The following is a 19,858-nucleotide window of genomic DNA, read 5'->3' as shown; positions in this document are numbered from 1 at the left end:
TGACCCTCCACGTGCGGAGCCTGCGCCCCGCAACGGGAGAGGCCACAACAGTGAGAGGCCCGCATACCGAAAAAAAAAAAAAAAAAAACCACAATGAGCTACTACCTCACATCTATCAGAATGGATATTATCAAAAAGACAAGAATAACAAGTATTGGTGAGGATGCGGAGAAAAGAGAACACTCATGCACTGTTGGTGGGAATGTAAATTGGTGCAGCCACTATAGAAAACAATATGGAAGTTCCTCAAAAAATTAAAAATAGAACTACCATATGATCTGGCAATTCCACTTCTGGGTATTTATCCAAAGAAGGCAAAATCACTAGTTCGAGAAGATATATGTACCCCTACGTGCACTGCAGCTTTATTTACAACAGCCAAGAAATGGAAGCAACCTAAGTGCCCATCAATAGATGAATGGATAAAGAAGAGGTGGTATATATATATACAATGGAATAGTACTCAGTCATAAAAAAGAATGAAATCTCTTGCCAGTTGTGACAATATGGATGGACACATGGAGGGTTATTATGCTAAGTGCAATAAGTCAGACAAAGAAAAATAAATGCCTTATGATTTTGCTTACATGTGGAATCTAAAAACCAAAACAGAAACAAACAAAAAAACTAAAAACAGACTCAGATACTGAAAAAAAATGATGGTTACCAGGCAGGGGATGGGGGGAATGGACAAAATAGGTGAAGGGGATTAAGAAGTACAAATTTCCAGCTATAAGATAAATAAGTCATGGGGATGTAATGTACACATAGGCAATATAGTTAATAATATTGTAACAACTTTGCATGGTGACAGATGGTAACTGGTCTTACTGCAGTGATCATTTTATAATGTATAAAAATATTGAATCACTATGTCATATACTTGAAACTAATATATTTTATTTTATTATAACTCAATAAAAAATTTTAATTAAAAAACAAGCTCATGGAAAGGTATATGGAAGACAAATCCCTTAGCTATACCCTACAAAGAATCAGAGTTACCAAAAGAATAAAAGAGGTGGAGGAAGAGAAGAAATAAGGAAACAGTGGAAGAAAAAGTTCCTGATCTAAAGGAAGAACTTAGGTTGATATAGTTGACCAAGGATTCTAGGCACAAATCTAGAACGGCCTTGAAAACATGAGCAGTCCAGAAATTTATAGAATCTTGGGGGAAAACTTTGACATTTTACAGGCCCACGTTTTGCTAATCTGGAGGACTTGGCAAGCTCCCAGCTGACATTGTTTAACAATATTATTGATGATAGAGAGTCAGATTGAGGGATTCCAGCTAAACATAGTGGACTGAATATACTTCCTTTTGATTCTTCCTGAAAATTCACTATAATGATAATAAAGGGAGAAAAGGGGCACAAATGAACAAGAACTAGACAAGAAGAAGAAATAATAGCAACACATTTTTGGAAGGTGAAATTCATATGGACAAGTAGAAACTGATCAGAAAATCAGGTCTAAATCAGTAGCCCAAAGTGAGGCTATTCATAAGATAGAAGCCCAGGAAGAATCAGAATACATAGGTGACAGATACTACAGAAAGCAGGAATGCAGGTAGGGCCAGAAGGGTGAATACACAGCAGCTCATCCTGCAGAAGAATGGAGACTAGCTCAACTAGAGCAGTGGTTCCCAACCCTTGGCTGGACATTGAAATCCCCTGGGGAGATGTATTAAATCAGAAACTCTGGAGGGTAGCATCCACCCAGTTTTCAGTATTTTTAAAGCCCCCAGGTAATTTCAATATGCAGCCCTGTGAGAACCACTGAACAGAAAGCCTCTGGATTTGAGGACATCATGGGTGCTGTAATGAGAATAGGAAGATTGACTCTAAGTCTATATACTGAATGAAGCCTACCTGGCTCCCCAAAATTTCCTGGTAGCAAGCTTCATAATTATATTGCACCTCCTCTATCCCATTCTGAAGAGTGGAAAATTCCTCTTTGGGGAAACTAGCCCAAGAAAAATGTCTGGGAGATACTAGCAGCTGGGGCTCCCCTAATGAAATGATCCAACAAGAACAATAGAACCCACTTGACAAACGTCACACACAGTTTCTAATGCAAGGGACAAGAACCAAAAGAAATAAAAAACTCAAAACCTATCATCTCTCCACAAGTCCTATTATATCCATGAAAAAACAACAAAATGTTACAAAAAGGGAATAAAACAAGAAAGAATTCTGAGAAATTAAAAATATGCTAGCAGAAATAAAACTTGGGAAATGTTGAGGAGCCTTCACCATAAAAAACATAGATAGAAAATAAGAGAAAAGGGGTAAGAAAATTAGACAATCAGTCCAGGAAATCTAACATCTAAATAATAAGTCCCAGGAGAAAAATGGAATGGGGGGATATTGTCCCACAAGTAATAAAAGAATGTTTTCTAGAACTGAAAGACATGAATTTCCAGATTGAAAGGGCTCATAGAGCACTCAGCAAAATAAATTTAAAAAAACATTGATGTACATCAATGTACATCACTGGGCTTTTTAATGCACCCAGGATAGGAGAAAGTTCCCAAAAGTTTCCTGGGAGGGAATATATATATATATATATATATATATATATATAAATGGATTAGAAGTCAGAATGGATTTGAACTCCTTATCAGCAATGCCAAGCTGTATCATGAGAAAGGCCTCCAAGTACGAGTGAAAATAATTTCCAACCTAGAATTCTATGCCTTGTCAAGCCATAAATCAAATGTGGGGTGGAGTAAAAACACTTTTAATATTATAGGAGCTCAAAAAATTTACCTCTCAGGAATTTACTAGAGCATGTGCCCTCCACCCCAAATGAGGAAACAAACCTAGAAAGAGGCACACAGGATGGAAAACACAAAGAAAGAGTGCAGGTGAGAGGGTGAGGAAAATTCCCAGGATAGTAAAATAAGCTTGTGGGATCAGAGCTGTGCAGCAGGCCTAGAAGAGAACCCACTTTTTAAAAAATAGGAATAGATATAAAGAAGGTTCTAGAATTATCACAAGAAAAAAGATAAAACCGAAGGAACAGGATTTATTTGAATATGCCAAGAGGTTGTTTACATTTTTGGTAATCCATAGGAAACAAAACACATTTTAAAATGAGCCAGTTATTAATTCCAGGAAAAACAAAATTTCCTAAGAAATCCTAATATACCAAATGACTTGATTCTGAATATATCATAATGTACACACCATTCGATTTAACCCAAACAGTGAAACTTTTATTTGGAGGATGGGAGAGGATGTCTATGTGGTGGGACAGGGGCAGGCAGGGACAAGGAAGAGCTAAAGTAACAGTTAATACATGAAACTGGAAAATCAAGAAATAAGAGGAGTATGCTCTATTTTGGGGTTTTGGGTTTTGCTTTTGTTTTTAAAGAAAGAACTAGCAGAGTTGAAATTGCCTCTGAAGAATTGGAGGCAGGGTGCAATGGGTTAGGGCAGGAGACTGAATGTTAAGTCTTGAGTCAATTTGTGACTTTCAAAACTATGTACAACTTTGTTAAAAACAAAATTTAAAAGCCTTCCAATTGAGAATGTGTAAATCATGATCTGGGTGAACTTCATGAAAAAACTAACCATCATAGACAAATCCTGGTGGAAATGTCAAGGTGCGGGGAGAATGGAGAATCAGGTTGGCTTTGGACTTGTAATTCTAAACACCTGAGGGCAATAGAACTTTGTTTTATTGGAATTTTATTATCAGTGACATCTTTTTCAGATGTTAATTGGCTATTTGTATTACTGAGTAATAGCTGAGTTTGTAATTTTTAAAAGTTGTAGAGGGAAAAAAGTTGCTATTTTAAAGAACAAACTGTAGCTTCTTCTGCCCCCTAATGGCATAATTCCTCACAGGAGAATTGTTTCTTGGTTCAGAAAAATAACTTAATGATTAATTTCAGCTTAAAAGATGAAGAGCCTATGGTATAGGACTGAAAAGAAGGATGATGCTGTACATAGAAAAACGAGAGGAAAATTTGTTCTAGGAGAAATGTCATAAAACTTATGAAGACTGAGACCCTAGTGAGATTAGACATCAGGAAATCAAAAAGGGGTAAACCAAGATAAACCAGATCTCAACCAGTACCATCAGAAATAATAAGGAAGGACCTGGGTTTCCAGTTGACTGTCTGATTTGAAAAATAAAGACCTAAACTAGTAAAGAAAAGGTGATTCTACAAGGCTGGAGGAAAACTGATAAACACTTGAGTTATGCAATAAAACAAACTTTTGGATAAAAAATATTTAATCTGTCTAGAATTTTAAGATGTGAAAGAAAGTTGCTTTAAATGGCTATCCAGTTCTCTCAAATTACTTACTGAAAAATCTATCCTCACATTTATTTATGCTGAAGCTGTTACTACTCTTATACTTGGATCAATTTCTGGAATTTTATTCAATTCCACTTAATTGTCTGCCCTTGCTAGTACCAATACCATAATAATTTGAAAATTATATATTTTTAAGTGCTTTTTCCCCTTACCTGTAACAGCAAGTAAAATGAGGCCTGTGTGGTCTAGCCTTCTTCCTGGCAATGAGACCAGATATAACAATCTATTTTTGGATAAAATTGTCCCCTTTACCAATCAACACTGTAGCCTAAGATCCAGGTTAAGGAAACCTGAGGTGCAATTTCCATCATACCAAAAGTGGACTCAAAGGGAATATTCCTCGTGTGCTCCACAACCTACCCTGTCCTTCCAACTTACAAGGTGTTCATAATGCCTGTGATGATCTATCTGTACTTCTCAAGAGGCCATCTGCTTTCTCAAGGAAAAGAATTATAGGTGTTTATTTTACTTTTTTTTTTATAGCCAACAATACTGTATTATAAATTTCAAAGTTGCTAACAGACTACATCCTAATTGTTCTCACCACAAAAATAAATAATAATTACATGACGTGATAGAGATGTTGGCTAACACAACACTGGCAATCACATTGCAATATATACATCTATCAAATCAACAGATTACACACTTTAAACAGGTTATGTCAGTTATATATAATAAAATGAGTTGTGCTAATTAGGTTTTTTCATATTAGAAACATTTAAAATAACAGGGACTTCCCTGGTGGCGCAGTGGTTAAGAATCCGCCTGCCAATGCAGGGGACACGGGTTCGAGCCCTGGTCCGGGAAGATCCCACATGCCGTGAAGCAACTAAGCTCGTGCGCCGTAACTACTAAGCCTGTGCTCTAGAGCCCGTGAGCCACAACTATGGAGCCTGCATGCCACAACTACTGAAGCCTGCACACCTAGAGCCCATGCTCTGCAACAAAGAGAAGCCACTGCAATGAGAAGCCCATGCACCGCAACTAAGAGTAGCCCCCACTCGCCACAACTAGAGAAAGCCCGCGCACAGCAACGAAGACCCAATGCAGCCAAAAAAATATATATAAATAAATAAAATTAATCATCAATGTGATTTTGTAAATTGATATTTATTAAATTTATATTTCCAAAGCCAATTAATATTTAAGATAATTGTTATTTAAATATATATTATTAAATTAAGAGATACACACTATAGAAAAATAACATTTCCCAGAGTAATTACAAGAGGTAATGATTGATTGCATGACAGGAAGTCTGTTCTTTAGCCTGAGATGCTGACTCGAGTAAAGCCAAGATTCTTTGGATTCTTGGATTGGATTCTTTTTGAATCTGAAATAGTATGATGAAGTCAAACTGAAATCCTTCCAAAATATCAGTTCAATTCAGGGGGTTCAAAATTTCATGAATTGTCAGTTTCAACCTTTTCTTAATAGAAAAATTGCTACTGATGAACTGCTATTTTTATTCTTAGCATATTTCCAACAGTAATAATCACCAGATGGCTACCCACTGAGTGACCAAAAAAACCCAAAAAACAAAACCAAAAAACCTTAAAAATGTGGTATTGTGGCAGAAATTACACACCTCTATGTCTGCCCCTCCTACGCTTTACCTGGTATCTAGCACTGATATAGTTTGCCTCATGTTCATTTTTCATTAAATTTGTTATTAATTTTTAGGACATGAAAAAGAATCAGTCTACCAGCTTTATTCATGTATATATCATTAAGCCTAGGTAAAAACATTTATAAGCAATTATTATAATTTTAAGGTGCTAATGTCTCTACAAAAGAATATTTTCTTTTAAATCCTAAATGTATGTCCACTCTTGTATTATTATCTTTTACTACTAAAGACTTTAACAATTAAATTGAGAAAGATTCATACTGGCCAAGCCAACTTCATAGCAAATTACTAAACAGCCACATTGCAAAGTGGAAGATTCATGTTGGTGTTGGCTTTAATAAAAGATCACTGTTCACCCTCCAGCTTTAAGTGCAGAATGAAATGATCAATAGCTATTTTTTTAAAGTCGTTTAAAAATTTTTTTAAAAAATAAACATTTTCTTTTTGGCTGCATTGGGTCTTCATTGCTGCATGCGGGCTTTCTCTAGTTGAGGTGAGCAGGGGCTACTCTTCGTTGCGGTGCACAGGCTTCTCATCGTGGTGGCTTCTCTTGTTGCGGAGCATGGGCTCTAGGCGCACGGGCTCAGTAGTTGTGGCGCACGGGCTTAGTTGCTCCGCAGGATGTGGGATCTTCCCGGACCAGGGCTCGAACCCTTGTCCCCTGCATTGGGGATTCTTAACCACTGTACTACCAGGGAAGCCCTAAAAAAGTCCTTCTAACATGATCTTAAAAATAATCTCAAAGGCAGTAAAGAAAGACTTGATAAACTGTTTATACTTGAGCTTACTGAAAAAATTCACATGAAATCTTTGAATATTCCTGTTAACCCCATTTCTTTCACATTGTATGCCTGTTATTCACTTATAGCAGCTCTACATTACCCTTTATCAAGGAGTTAAATGGCTTACTTTTATTCAGTTCTTTTCATGATCATTCTCAATTCTTAAAAAAATGTGAAAAATGTTAATGTCAAAAGGATGTGATGATATATAAAAAGAAAAAGCAGGGTACACTATATACATGTATTAGCGAGGCTTTTGTTGTTGTTAAGAGACCCACTGAAGCTAGCTTAAGGAAATGGCAGTAGTGTAAAAGCACTCAGAAGAAAGTTCCAAATCAGAGGTTCTGTTCTATGTAGTTTTGTACAATAAGAACAGTGCTCATTAAAGGAATTAAAGGCAGGAAAAAGTGGACAAGACACAGATGAGAACACTTGCACAAACCAGGATGCATAAACCATTAACTAGCTTTCTACCTCTCTGAATCCCTGTCCTCAACATTTTGGAGGGAATCTGCTTTCTTCATTTGGCATGCTGAGACTAGCAAAGGAGTTTTTAGATTCCTAATTGTAAGGCTTTGGAGTTTCCCTGGCACACTGAAGCAGCTAGTCTTTGGAAGGATACTATCACCCAAATCTACAGTAGCTCAAAAGTTTTTTCCTGTCTTTAAAAAGTTGACATATTCCTGGTTTCCATGATCCAGAGGGAGACAACCAGAGCCTGTTAGTAAGCACTTTGGTGTTACTATAGCATATTCAGTGATGCTACTGCATCTTGAGTATGTATATTGAGGAAGGCAGACAGCAGTGAGAGAACTCAAAACAATCAAGCTAACTCTCAAACGATGGGTAGGAACTTGTGAAGACAGGCAGAAGAGGAAGGACATTCCAGCCAGGTGAAACAGCCAATTGAGTTCAGATATAACATTGCCTTTTTGGAAAGGTTTCGCATGTCCAACTCCAAATGGCAGAGGTGAGGTGGACAAGTTAGGCACTAGCTGGAGTACCCAAGGCTGGGCTGAACCTTCAGAAGCAGTGGAGTTGCCTGCTCAAACCAGCATTAGACAACATGAGCCATCAGAATTTTTAAGGATCAAGTACTGCACCTAGCATAGTGCCTGGCAGTTATTTCTTAAATTTTCTTTCAAGCCTTTTAATTTTGTTAAGCAGCATGCAGCACCTGTATCTAGATTTGGGGTTTAACCTGTTCAGATACAGCAAGATGGACAAGGGGGAGCAGGTTTTGGGAGTGATAGCATGTGGCTGAAATGATGGGATACAGGCAACTATAGAAGGAAAGACAATAAAAGAATGACTACGGGATGAGTTCAAACCTCAGGCCAATAGAGAATGGAGCTGAAAAAGCAGGTTGCAGATGACATACTGGAGTTTAAATTGAAGATGGAAATGGTGACAGGTGATTAACAACTCTGGAAAACTGTCATAGGAGTGGACTGCAATTAAAGTGAAGGTGAGTTGAGCTTGAAATAACAATGCACCTAGGTAATGAAACTGACCTCACATGATAGAATTTATGATAAAAAGTGAGTTCTAGATGCCAAAATCCTTGGCGAATGTGGGAGATATAGTTTAGATTTTGGGTCAAGATTAGTTAAGTATTAAGAGTGTAATCTTGGGCTTCCCTGGTGGCGCAGTGGTTAAGAATCCACCTGCCAAGGCAGGGGACAGGGGTTTGAGCCCTGGTCCAGGAAGATCCCACATGCCGCGGAGCAACTAAGCCCACACGCCTAGAGCCTGTGCTCAAGAGAAGCCACTGCAATGAAAAGCCTGCGCACCACAACGAAGAGTGGCCCCCACTTGCCGTAACTAGAGAAAGCCCGCGTGCAGCAACGAAGACCCATCTCAGCCAAAAAATAAACAAATAATTAAAAAAAAAAGTGTAGTCTTGCTGGAATATCTGAAAATACAAGTGGTATGTGTTGTGGGTAGGGTGGGGTGAGGTTGGCAGTGGGTAGAACAGGCATCCCATCCCCGGTGATGGAGATGTCTGGGAATAAAAAAATGTGACTTCAGAATCACAAGAAAAGCAGAGCCCTTTAAAGTCAAGTCGGTTTCATTTCAAGGCAGCATTTCCCAAATTTAACTCAGTTCTGAATGGCTTTCATAAGGTTAATAGCATTCTTATTATCACCTTTACAATTTTTCTTTAAATCACTCAATGTTTTTCCTTAAATATTAAATGCTGCATTACACACATTTAAGTATGTTTGTATACCATCTAAAACCGAGTACCAACAATGGTATACAGTACTGTAAATATGGTACACCCTGGAAATAATGAATCAAGGCAAGAAGACAGGAAGTTAATAAAAGCTGCTGCTAATGTAAACCCTTTCCTCTTCTATTACCACAGTCCAATGCCCCCTGCCAAAGTACTTTAGGACCACTACCTCACACTAGAACTGGTCTTTTCCTGCTTTTAGCCATTGTCTTCTTAATCTCCATTTATACAGCTATGTTTCTAAAGTACCATTCTTATTCTAGCTCCTGACATCCTTTCAATAGCTTTTTATTGCTTACAATAAACTTCCAAAACCAGAGCCATTAAGGAAATCCACTGTAGCCTTACCTAGTGCTTCTCGACCTATTGCTGCTTGCTTCGGTCAACTGGACAGATTGGGTAGACCACAGACTGTTGTGTCATTTAGTACTTTATCAAGGAATTTAATACTCACTTATCAGGGTTTCAAGAAAAATACATAACCATAAACAAATCAAAATACCTCATCTCTAAAATTCATGTCCAAACTTCTAATTACTATATTTAAGACCCTTCCAGATTTATTCAACCAGATCTCCAATTAACCATGATTTCTTATTTCTGGCCACCTATTACCAGCCCACTAATGAAGTACATTTTCCATGTTTACTTCAGAATTTTATATATACAGTTCAGCTTATACTAAAGTCTCACAGGATATTTTAAATATGGAAGTGGAAGGGGGGAGGAGACATGACACACTTTCCTTCAAATAAGGCAAATATTCAACATTTGAAAAGTTTACTGAAAACTTTTATTGTAATCAAAAAGTGACATAACGGAGTTGTAATGAATTCAGCAAATCATTCTGCTGATATTTTAGAACTGATATCAGCTTTTGCCAGGCAATTAAAAAAATTCAAATGTGAAAATTTCACAGTACAGTAAACTCCACCCCAACTAATTAATGGTGGTTAAAAATAATAGGCCCTAGCAAAACCTCTCATGTTACATGGTCACAACTCACAATTCTGTACAAAAGTTCGTGTTATAAAGCTCTGATGTAAAAATCAAATAATCAAGCAGCAATATTTTAAGTGCAGCACAGGGTCTTCCATATCTTATTTACAAAGCTTGAATCTCTTTACATTATAACAAAATTTAATACAGATGACTTAGTAATTAAGTCAATTTTTAAAATCTGCCCTTTTACACAGTGACAGATTTCACTTTTTGGTCATCCTTCTCCTTCTCCTTTTCTTTATCTTTGCTCTTCTTTGACTTCTTTTTCTTATGTTTGTGTTTTTGGCTTTTTTCCAATTCTACTTCAGTGCCTGCATGCTTCTTATGCTTCTTATGTTTTTTATGTTTCTTGTGCTTTTTCTTTTCCTTCTTTTTCTTCTTCTTCTTGCTGTCCTGACTTTCTGCAGAGCTAGCACTGCTACTGTGGCTTCGGGTTTGGCTTCCAGAAGGGCTATGACTTCTACTTGGACTGACACTAGGGCTGCTTTGACTCTGGCTCCTGATTACACCTACCTGGCTGACTGCTGCTACGTCCAGGCTCTCTTTTGCTTTCTCCATTACTTTATCTTTCAGTTCCTTAGAAATTTTTCCTGAAGTTTCTTCCTCTTTTACAGATACATTGCTCTCACTGTCACTTTCATTATAATCTGGTTCAAAAGCAGCTTCATCAGTTTCTCTAGTTAAGTCAGAGGACAGTCGAGAGGAATGACTTAACTGGGGTTTAGGCTTGATGGTGTTCTTATCAATTTGCCCAGTAACTTGCTCTTTCTCAATCTGTGGGTCCGGTGGGTTAAGTACATAAAGTGATTTATTGCCACTTGACTCTTTATTGTTCTTTGCCTCTAATACATATTTCTCACGATCTTTACAGGGATTTTTATCTACAGATTTCGTCTCTTCACTTGAACGTTTAGTATCATAAGTGGTTTTATGATCATGAGGTTTTTTGTCTCTTGAGGGACTAGAGTTACTTTTTTTGGAATCTCCTGTTCCTTTTTTAGGCAAATCTCTCTCCTCCCTTGGCTTAGTTTTTTGTCCAGCTGCAGAGTCTTTACTGCGAGAAGGGGAGTCTTTTCTTCTTGTTAATTCATTCCTTTCATCTCTACGTTTGGAACTTGAATACTCTCTGCTGTCATAATCAGTTTTTTTGTCTCTGTTGGGAGTGAAGTCTTTATTTGAGGAACCTCGAATGGAATCATGCTTATCTTCTTTGCCAGAAGTTCTAGTCTCTTTGGAAGATTGAGACAGACTTTTAAAATTTCCTTGCTCATTCAGACGGTCCAGATTACTATCTTTCTCTGGCTGAGTGCTGTTCTTCCTCTTTTCTGGGTTTTCCTTTTCCAACACTGAATGATCTCGATCTTTGGTTTTCCCTTTTTCACTAGATGCAGAGTTTTTTGAACTTTTGACCTCATGCTGTGTAATTTCATGGCTCACTTCCTTGGTGAGTTTCTGAATTTTCTCTGATGACTCACTTTCTTTTTCAGTATATTTGACTGCATTTGATGGTTTAGTGCTAACATTTTTTATAACACTGGCAGGTTTTCCTACACTTGATATAGGCTGTGTGGTGGATTTAACATCTTCTTCTTCAGATTCAAAGTCATCTTTATCCCATTTGGATTGAGGAACCTGAATCATAATAATAACATCTTCAGCAGGAGCTGTGTTATCATTATTATATTCTTCCATTGTTTTAATGACAGTTCGCTTTGTATCTGTTTTTTCTTCAGATTTCCGCACAGGACTGCCTCCAGTCGAACTGGTACTAAAAAGAATTAAAATATTTTTTAATTAATGAAGAACTTAGTTATTAAACATTGATAAGTATAAAAAGACCAACTTAAACATGATAAATGTCCTTTTAACTTTCAAAAGCCACTTATTGTGCTCTGAGATATAAAGATTTAAGTGTATGATTATATAAAAGCAAATGTGGCTCACCCCCAAAATCTACTTATCTTTTAACAATTCCTTTCTTCAAAGACAGGAGTAACCAGCTAACCCGCAACATCAATACATTCTTAATTAACATATTCCACTTTTTCCACCCGCCCATTATCAGATACCTGGTATAATCCACAAGTGTTGAGCTGGATCCTTCAGTTCCAGTCACTTTTCGCCTGACCTTTCCTTTGATTTTTTCTTGTTTAACTTTGCCAGACGTTGACTCCAATTTTTCAGAGGGTTCTTTCGTATTAGATATATTTTCTGTACTTCCAATTTTTTTTCCAGTTTCTCTGTTAAGCTTGATTTTTTTGGCTGGAGCAGTTGATGATGAAATTTTGTCTTTTTCAGGTGTCCTATCCAGCTTTTCAATATCAAGTTCCATTTTGCGCTTTGGCGATGGTTTCATTATTTCAGTTACTTCTAATTTAGAGATTTTCATTGAAGATGACTCAAAATCTTTATCTCCACATTTCTCTTCAGTTTTTCTTTTCCTTTTTTCTCCCTTGCTATCAAGTGGTTTACTTTTCTCATTAGGTTTCTTGGCCTTTTCTTCCTTACTAGTTAGCTTCTCTGACTTGACGTCTTTGGAGTAGTCCTTCTTCACTTTTTCCTCTTTGACTGGTTTTGCCTCCTGGTGTTCCTTTACTGACTTAGAGTGAGCTTTTCTGGGGGTACCAATGATCTTTTCATCTTTTTGAGAGGAAGATGATGATTTCACATTGTCATTCTTTGGAGTCTCCTCTTTGGCTTTTTTAAGTGGAGGTTCAGATCGAGGAGATTTTTCACGCTCTCCATCTAGTTTTTCTTGAGGTCCTTTAGCAGGTTTTGCAACAGTTTCTTTTTTGGACACAGTTGATCCATCATTTTTCCGTTTGGTCTTGTCACCTTTTGCTTTAGGTTTATCTTTTTCTCTCTTGTCTTTTTCAGACACTGATTTAAAAGTAATGGATTCAGCATCCATTGGTTCATCTCTAACAGGTGTAGCATCATCTCTACTTGGGAGAACAAACAATGAGTCTGTTTTATTTTCTTCACCACTTGTTGGCTCTCTTGATTTCCTAGAAGTTTCTAATAACTCTGGGTTTAAAAAGCCTTCACTTTCTTCCCCCTTTCTTCTTTTTCTGTGTTTCTTATGTTTATTTCCTTTACCATCTCCCGGAGCATTTTCACTCTCCTTCTCTTTTGACTTTGTATTATCCTTCTGATTGTGACTGTCTCTTGATGAAAGCTTTTCTGGATAGTTGCCACCTATGTTTCGACTTCTATGACTCTGTCCACCAGAGTACTCCTCTCTGCGGCCTCTTGTGAAGGGAGAATTCCTGATATTAAGTGGTAAAAATCTCTCTGGAGAAAAGTTCTCTCTATTTGCTGATGGTCTAGGCTGTGCTCCAGCAGCATAGCCTTTATAATATTTTTCATACCACTCTCTATATTTTCTCTCCCATTCTCGGTAACGTTCTTTTTCAAATGGGTCTCTGAAGTCAACACTCCTCCCGTAATAAGCTTTCATGTCATATGGTGGTGGAACTTCTCTGTACCTGTTAAAATATTCACGTTCTGTTTCTCCTTGAGGTACATTACGTTTATTAGGAGATTGTCCCCTAAATGCTTGAGGAGATCTTGATCGTGAATGATACCGTCTATATGGGGGTGACCTTGACCTAGATCGATGATACCCGTGCGATCTAGACCTTGAACGGTAATTTCGACTCTTTCCTCTGCCTCTTCTGGGGTATGGAGGTGATCGTGAATAGGAACGAGAATGTGAGCGGCTAAACGATCGAGAATAAGAACGTGATCGTGTTGAACCAGATCTTGATTTAGAGTAAGTATATGAACTTCTTGAATAGGATGAACCACTATAGGGAGATTTGGACCTAAAAGCAAAAATAAAACAATAGTTGATAGTTGAGAAATATATACAAAATAAAATACAGACTCTCAGATTTCAGTATGTTCTCCTCACGGTTCATTATTTCTTTATATCGTTTCAACTTAGATGATTAAAGAGGCACAGTGACCTCTACTGGAATGGAATAAAGTACACAAAGATCAGAGCAATCACTTGTTATAAAACAAAAGTGAAATCTTAACAATTAGAGTGAAGTGCATTAATGTACCGTGAGTTATATGACCTAACATTAAATAAAATGCCAATTAAATTTAAACATTACTTCCTATCTGATTATTAAGTAGGAGTAACTTTTTTTGTCCTATGTTGGCCAATCGTCTAGCTTTAAAAGGAACATCTCAAGCATAAAAAATAAGTCTTTTAAACAAACTTCCTGGGAATATTTATAATTCAGTTTTTCTATCAATAAAGCAACTTGTATTCTACTGTTAGTTCATAATCACACAGGTTAATGTTCCAGCAAAAAGCTGTAGCCTTAGGTAAAAGGGTCCTCAGAAATGTAATCTTTGGCTAGTCCTCTATTTCTTTCCTTCCACAAACATTTCCCAATTATTTCACACTATAAATAACTTCAAGGGACAAGGGCAATTTAATCCCCATAACTGCTAGTTCTACACAATAGAATTTACAGTGAGATATTTCAATAAACAGATATTGGGAAATAAGCTACATTTCCATGTTTATAAACCTAGACCGAATCAGAAAAATTCCATCACTGCAATATTATTTATATCCATAGCTAATCCCTGGATATTCAAAGTCCCATTTGTAATTCTGTTGTGAAGGCTTGCAAAACACTAACCTGGAAAATGAGCGCCTACGCTCCTTTTGAATCTTTTTGTATTCCATCAATTCCTTAGCAAAATCATTTGTAAACTCATCTAGCTTGGACTTTTTCTTTTCCCTAGTAAAATAAAGTTAAAGAGCGAAAGTTAACAAAAACCATTTAAGAAAACTAACAAGACAAATGTAATTAGATCATGAATGAAATGAATGAAATTGCCATTAGTTTTCCACTTTAAAACTATAAATAACTAGGAATCCCTGAGGAAGTTGCTTGTATGGCTTGGTTTAATTTTTAGGTGATTTTTCTTATACTAACTGGAAACACTGGAAAATGCTTCCAAAGATACCTATTTAACGTTACATCAGAAAATGAAAGTGTAGAGTAATTTCAAATTCAAACACTTACTCTTCTTTTAGTCGTCGTTGCTCTCTATAGAATTCTTCCCTGGACAAAGGTGGTGCTTGTGTTGTTGGGATGGTATTTGAATGAGCTGTCTGTACTCCTGATGACACCCAAGGTGTTGATAAATTGGCCGGAGCTGGAGGAAACCCTGGAGGGGGAACACTATACCCAGCAGGTGGTGGCTGGCCGGGAGGAAACTGAGGAGAAAACTGTGGAGGAGGAACACCTGGAGGGAGAGGAAGTGTATGGGGAGGAGGAGGATACAAGGGAGGGGGTGGGACAGGTACAAAAACTGGAGTTGCTGGTAGTGATGGGCCTTGAGTTCTCTGTGATCTTTCGCTGTGGTGTCGTCCACGGTTTATACTTCTGGAAAAATAAATTCCAAGATATTAAAGCATCTGAGACAAGTAACCTTATCCTTTCTACTCATAATCTTTTCAATCCACAAACAATGGAAAAAAATCAACTATTCAAATAAGCACAGGGACACTGATATTGTTTATATGTAAAAGTAACATCATTTATATGTTAAAAACAACTTTTAAGGCCAGTTAGGGACTGAGATAACTTTACAAGGCCTTCTTTATATGGAGATGCCATACTTAAAAGTTCTCTTTTGTGAAGTCCAAATATCACTCCACAATGATCTCATTACTTCCTAATCTGTCATTTAAAGGAACTGACAGGTTAATGTCTCTATGACCTATTTCTCCCCAAAATGCCTTCCAAGACCAAAAGTTTAAATGAAGAAAACCCACTTCCTATAATCTTTTTGAGGAAATAAGACCCTTCAAAGTAGAATAAACATGGGACTTCCCTGCTGGCATGATGGTTAAGAATCCACCTGCCAGTGCAGGGGACACAGGTTTGATCGCTGGTCTGGGAAGATCCCACATGCTGTGGAGCGACTAAGCCCGTGCACCACAACTACTGAGCCTGCATGCCACAATTACTGAAGCCTGCGCGCCTAGAGCCTGTGCTCCACAACAAGAGAAGCCACCGCAATAAGAAGTCCGCGCACCGCAACAAAGAGTAGCCCCTGCTCGCCTCAACTAGAGAAAGCCTGCGTGCAGCAACAAGGACCCAAGACAGCCAAAAACAAACAAATAAATTTATTTAAAAACCAACAAAGTAGAATAAATACTAGTTTTAATATTTGTAATTAACAACTGAAAATCTCACTTTTTCTCTCAAAGGGTTAGATTAAAATTAACAGTGCTGGCCAAAGTTTCTAAATTCTGCCTCATCAAAGAAACAGTGGCTTTTTTTTTAAAAAGTGGGCTTGGGCTCCCCTGGTGGCGCAGTGGTTGAGAGTCCGCCTGCCGATGCAGGGGACACGGGTTCGTGCCCCGGTCCGGGAGGATCCCACATGCCGCGGAGCGGCTGGGCCCGTGAGCCATGGCCGCTGAACCTACGCATCCGGAGCCTGTGCTCCGCAACGGGAGAGGCCACAACAGTGAGAGGCCCTGCGTACCACGAAAAAAAAAAAAAAAGGAGGGGGGGCTTATTTCTGTTAAGCTAAAAGGATCTTTAAATTATAGGTAACTGGTATACAATAGCAGAAGCTGGGATTTAGATTTTAGGCCTCTTTTCAGAGACTGATTTAGTAAATATTATCTTCTTATTAAATATGTGATCTAACAACAAAACAGTAGTTATCTTTCATAAGGTTAGCAATTCTCTTTGGAGCACTAGAAGATACCCTTAAGTATGACCTAGATAGTAAGAACTATATGGCTTACTTCTTAGATTAACACTGCTTGTGCATCTTCTGGGCAAAGGCCCCTAACAATCTCTGTCTCTCCTTTTGGAAGAGAAGGTGGTAGAAGATGGGGATAACTGAGTCTAGGGGAGAAATAAATCCAAGCCTTCTTCGCATTTGGGAGCTGAGCTGGTTAACATCCATCTTAAATTAAATCGACACCTTAGTTTGTCTGGGCCTTACTGACCGCCCTCTATACTCAACAGAGTAAATGTAAGCCAGTATTCTGCTGTGTGCTGACAGGGAGAAAGTAGTCCTTGGGAAGGAGCAGTAAAGATGTAGCCTTAAAAAACCAACATTTAAAACACTTAATGTAGGGACTTCCCTAGTGGCTCACTGGTTAAGAATCCGCCTGCCAATGCAGGAGACATGGATTCAAGCCCTGGTCCGTGAAGTTCCCACATGCCGTGGAGCAACTAAGCCCGTGCGCCATAACTACTGAGCCTGCGCGCCACAACTACTGATGCCCGTGTGCCTAGAGCCCGTGCTCCACAACAAGAGAAGCCACAGCAATGAGAAGCCCGCGCGTGGCAACGAAGAGTAGCCCCTGCTCGCCACAGCTAGAAAAAGCCTGAGTGCAGCAATGAAGACCCAACGCGGACAAAAATAAATAAATTTATATATATATAAAAAATATTAAATGTAATCTATTCTTTTATAGGCCTCTTAAGGGCAACTACTTAAGATTTAAGCGAGGAAAGTATAAACCAAATGAACCCACTCCCCCTACCACTACTGTGCTTTAATTTGTGTTATATTTTTCAGTGTGTCATCAGATTATACCGTTTTTCAAGATTTTTAGCAAGCCTACCTGTAGCAGCTTCTCTCCCCTCTTCTAATTTGCTGTGGTGGAGAAACCAGATATCCAAGCTTGTTGGAACTGTGTGGAAAGAAGGATAAAATAGGCTTGAGTATTATACACACCTTTTCGTGTGTAGACTTTAATATACCTATTTTAACTATACTGAAAACTTTTCCTTACTCCCTGATCCTGATTCTTAAACTTGTTTCAGATAGAGATATGAGTAAGTGTTATAGTTACTTAAAATTAAATATTCTTTCTGATTAACATAAACAATTAAGCTTCAATATATATTTTATGTAATATTGTATTCTAATTAGCATCCTATAAGTTACTCTATGAACTTATTGTTACAGAAAAGGAAAAGAGCCCTTTTATCTGCCGGGCACTATGGAGAGGCATTTGACATGTGAGGTAAGTAGCACCATTCCAATTCTACAGATGAGGCAATGGAGGCTGAGAATAGAATCACACACCCATTGTCATATAGCTAGCAAATGCAGGAGCTGGGACTCAAACCCAGGTCTGTCTCCAAATCCCGTGTTCTTTCTACTGATATATTCTGCTAGTCTCTCAACTAACATACTTTTTCTAACATACTTTTTCTATAAGAAGTTTGGTTTATCTTTCAAACAAAAAGATTAAAGTTTTAGAATATAAGCCAGTTTACATAAATATATGAGCCCATTTATATGGGTTACATAAACAGAAATAATTATATAAAAACAATAAATAAATCTGATTTTTAATGCCATAGAACATCCTATAGAAGATCAAAGTTCTTAGTACTTCAGGGTAGAAAATCATACCCTAAAGAATTTTTTGTTTTTTTCTGCTGGGAGACAGAAGGATTTATTACTTGCAGCAAGTAAGGAGAACACCAGGGATCATTCACAAAGCAGTGTCTCCCACACCTTATAGATTTTAATATGCAATAAAATTTCATTAACATAGCTAGTCAAAATGAGAAATTTTGTGTTTGATAGACTTTAACCTTAATATGTGTTTATTTACTCAAATCAAAAACATCCAAATTAAAGAGGAAAAAGTTTAATCTACTAGCAGATTTAAAATATATTTAAAATATTCTTTCAAGTAATTCTTATCTGTTCATTAACTGAGATTCTGCCAAGATCACCATTTGTTAAGTCAAAAAAGTAAAAAGAATTTACATGAGTTTACATTTTATTATTATAGAAAAGAATTACTCATTTTTTAAGAAGATTTCTTCATATAGTCTTGAATTTGTGACATTTTACATAAAAACTGTGTTAAGATGGCACATAAAAGAGTTTACAATAAAAGACACTCAGCACACACTGCTTAGATTGTAATTTCCATTATCCGGTTTGAAAGCAATCACCTGAAGATTATTTGAGACATATACTTACTGTTCCCAACCTGGTCGACCACCACCTGGACGAGCAGTGTTTATTCTTACTGGACCTTGGAAGCAAAAATAAACAAAAACAATAAGTAAATATAAAATTACAGGTTAAATAAAGTTAAAATTATTTTTTAAGGAAAAAAGTTCAAACCAAAATGATTTTACTCACCAGTTGTGGGGATCAATTGTCCATGCAATAATGACTGTCCAAGTAAAGATGGGGTTCCAAGTACAGGCACCTGGTAACCCTTTAGGAAAAAAACACAAAAAGGTATAGGTTAAAAAAACAAAACAAAAAACTCTACTGTAATAATAATAATAAAAAAATCTCCAAATTTAAAAGCCAGTGAAACTTACCTTCTCTTCCATAAGGGCAGTAATTGCAATAGAAGAGGCTCCCTTCGAATGTTCAGATGCAAGCGCTGCAGCTGGCAGTATTTTATTATCAGAATCCCTAGATAATAATATAATTTACAATACATTAAGAAGTCACCAGAAATGGAGGATTAAAGCTACAAACTTCCAGTTATATAAGATAAATAAGTACTTGGGACGTAATGTACAACATGATGACTATAGCTAACACAGCTGTATGGTATACAGGAAAGCTGTTAAAAGAGCATAGATCCTGAGTTCTCATGACAAGGGAAAATTTTTTTTTTTCCTTTTATTGTATTTACATGAGAAGATGGATGTTAGCTGAACCTACTGTGGTAATTATTTCACAATATATGTTAAGTCAAATCACTGTACTGTATGCCTTAAACTTATACAGTGATGTATGTCAATTATTTCTCAATAAAACTGGGAAAAAAAGGCAATATTTTCCATATTTTTGAAAAAAAAAATTCCATGTTACAAAGATTTGAG

The 19,858-nt window shown here is 37.2% G+C and overlaps 1 protein-coding gene across 3 annotated transcripts in view; it reads right to left on the bottom strand.

Annotated features, from left to right (window-relative positions):
- Positions 1-9,754: 9,754 nt before the first annotated feature.
- The window catches only part of RBBP6 (RB binding protein 6, ubiquitin ligase), a 32,708-nt gene continuing 22,604 nt past the window's right edge, over positions 9,755-19,858 (bottom strand). For 2 of the 3 annotated variants that reach the window (XM_028498311.2, XM_028498310.2), the window contains exons 12-19: positions 19,346-19,442; positions 19,158-19,236; positions 18,993-19,047; positions 17,611-17,679; positions 15,041-15,403; positions 14,651-14,752; positions 12,056-13,813; positions 9,755-11,754 (exon numbers count right to left, since the gene is read on the bottom strand). In XM_028498311.2, the coding sequence (XP_028354112.1) occupies positions 10,173-11,754; positions 12,056-13,813; positions 14,651-14,752; positions 15,041-15,403; positions 17,611-17,679; positions 18,993-19,047; positions 19,158-19,236; positions 19,346-19,442 (4,105 nt within the window). In that variant the 3' untranslated portion in view covers positions 9,755-10,172. The remainder of the gene's footprint in view (positions 11,755-12,055; positions 13,814-14,650; positions 14,753-15,040; positions 15,404-17,610; positions 17,680-18,992; positions 19,048-19,157; positions 19,237-19,345; positions 19,443-19,858) is intronic. The other variant, XM_007105637.4, reaches the window with a different exon arrangement.

The sequence above is a fragment of the Physeter macrocephalus genome, chromosome 14 (assembly GCF_002837175.3).
Source record: "Physeter macrocephalus isolate SW-GA chromosome 14, ASM283717v5, whole genome shotgun sequence".
NCBI classification, from domain to species: domain Eukaryota; kingdom Metazoa; phylum Chordata; class Mammalia; order Artiodactyla; family Physeteridae; genus Physeter; species Physeter macrocephalus.
Note: the sequence above shows the minus strand (reverse complement) of the source record. Positions and strands in the feature narration are given on the sequence as shown.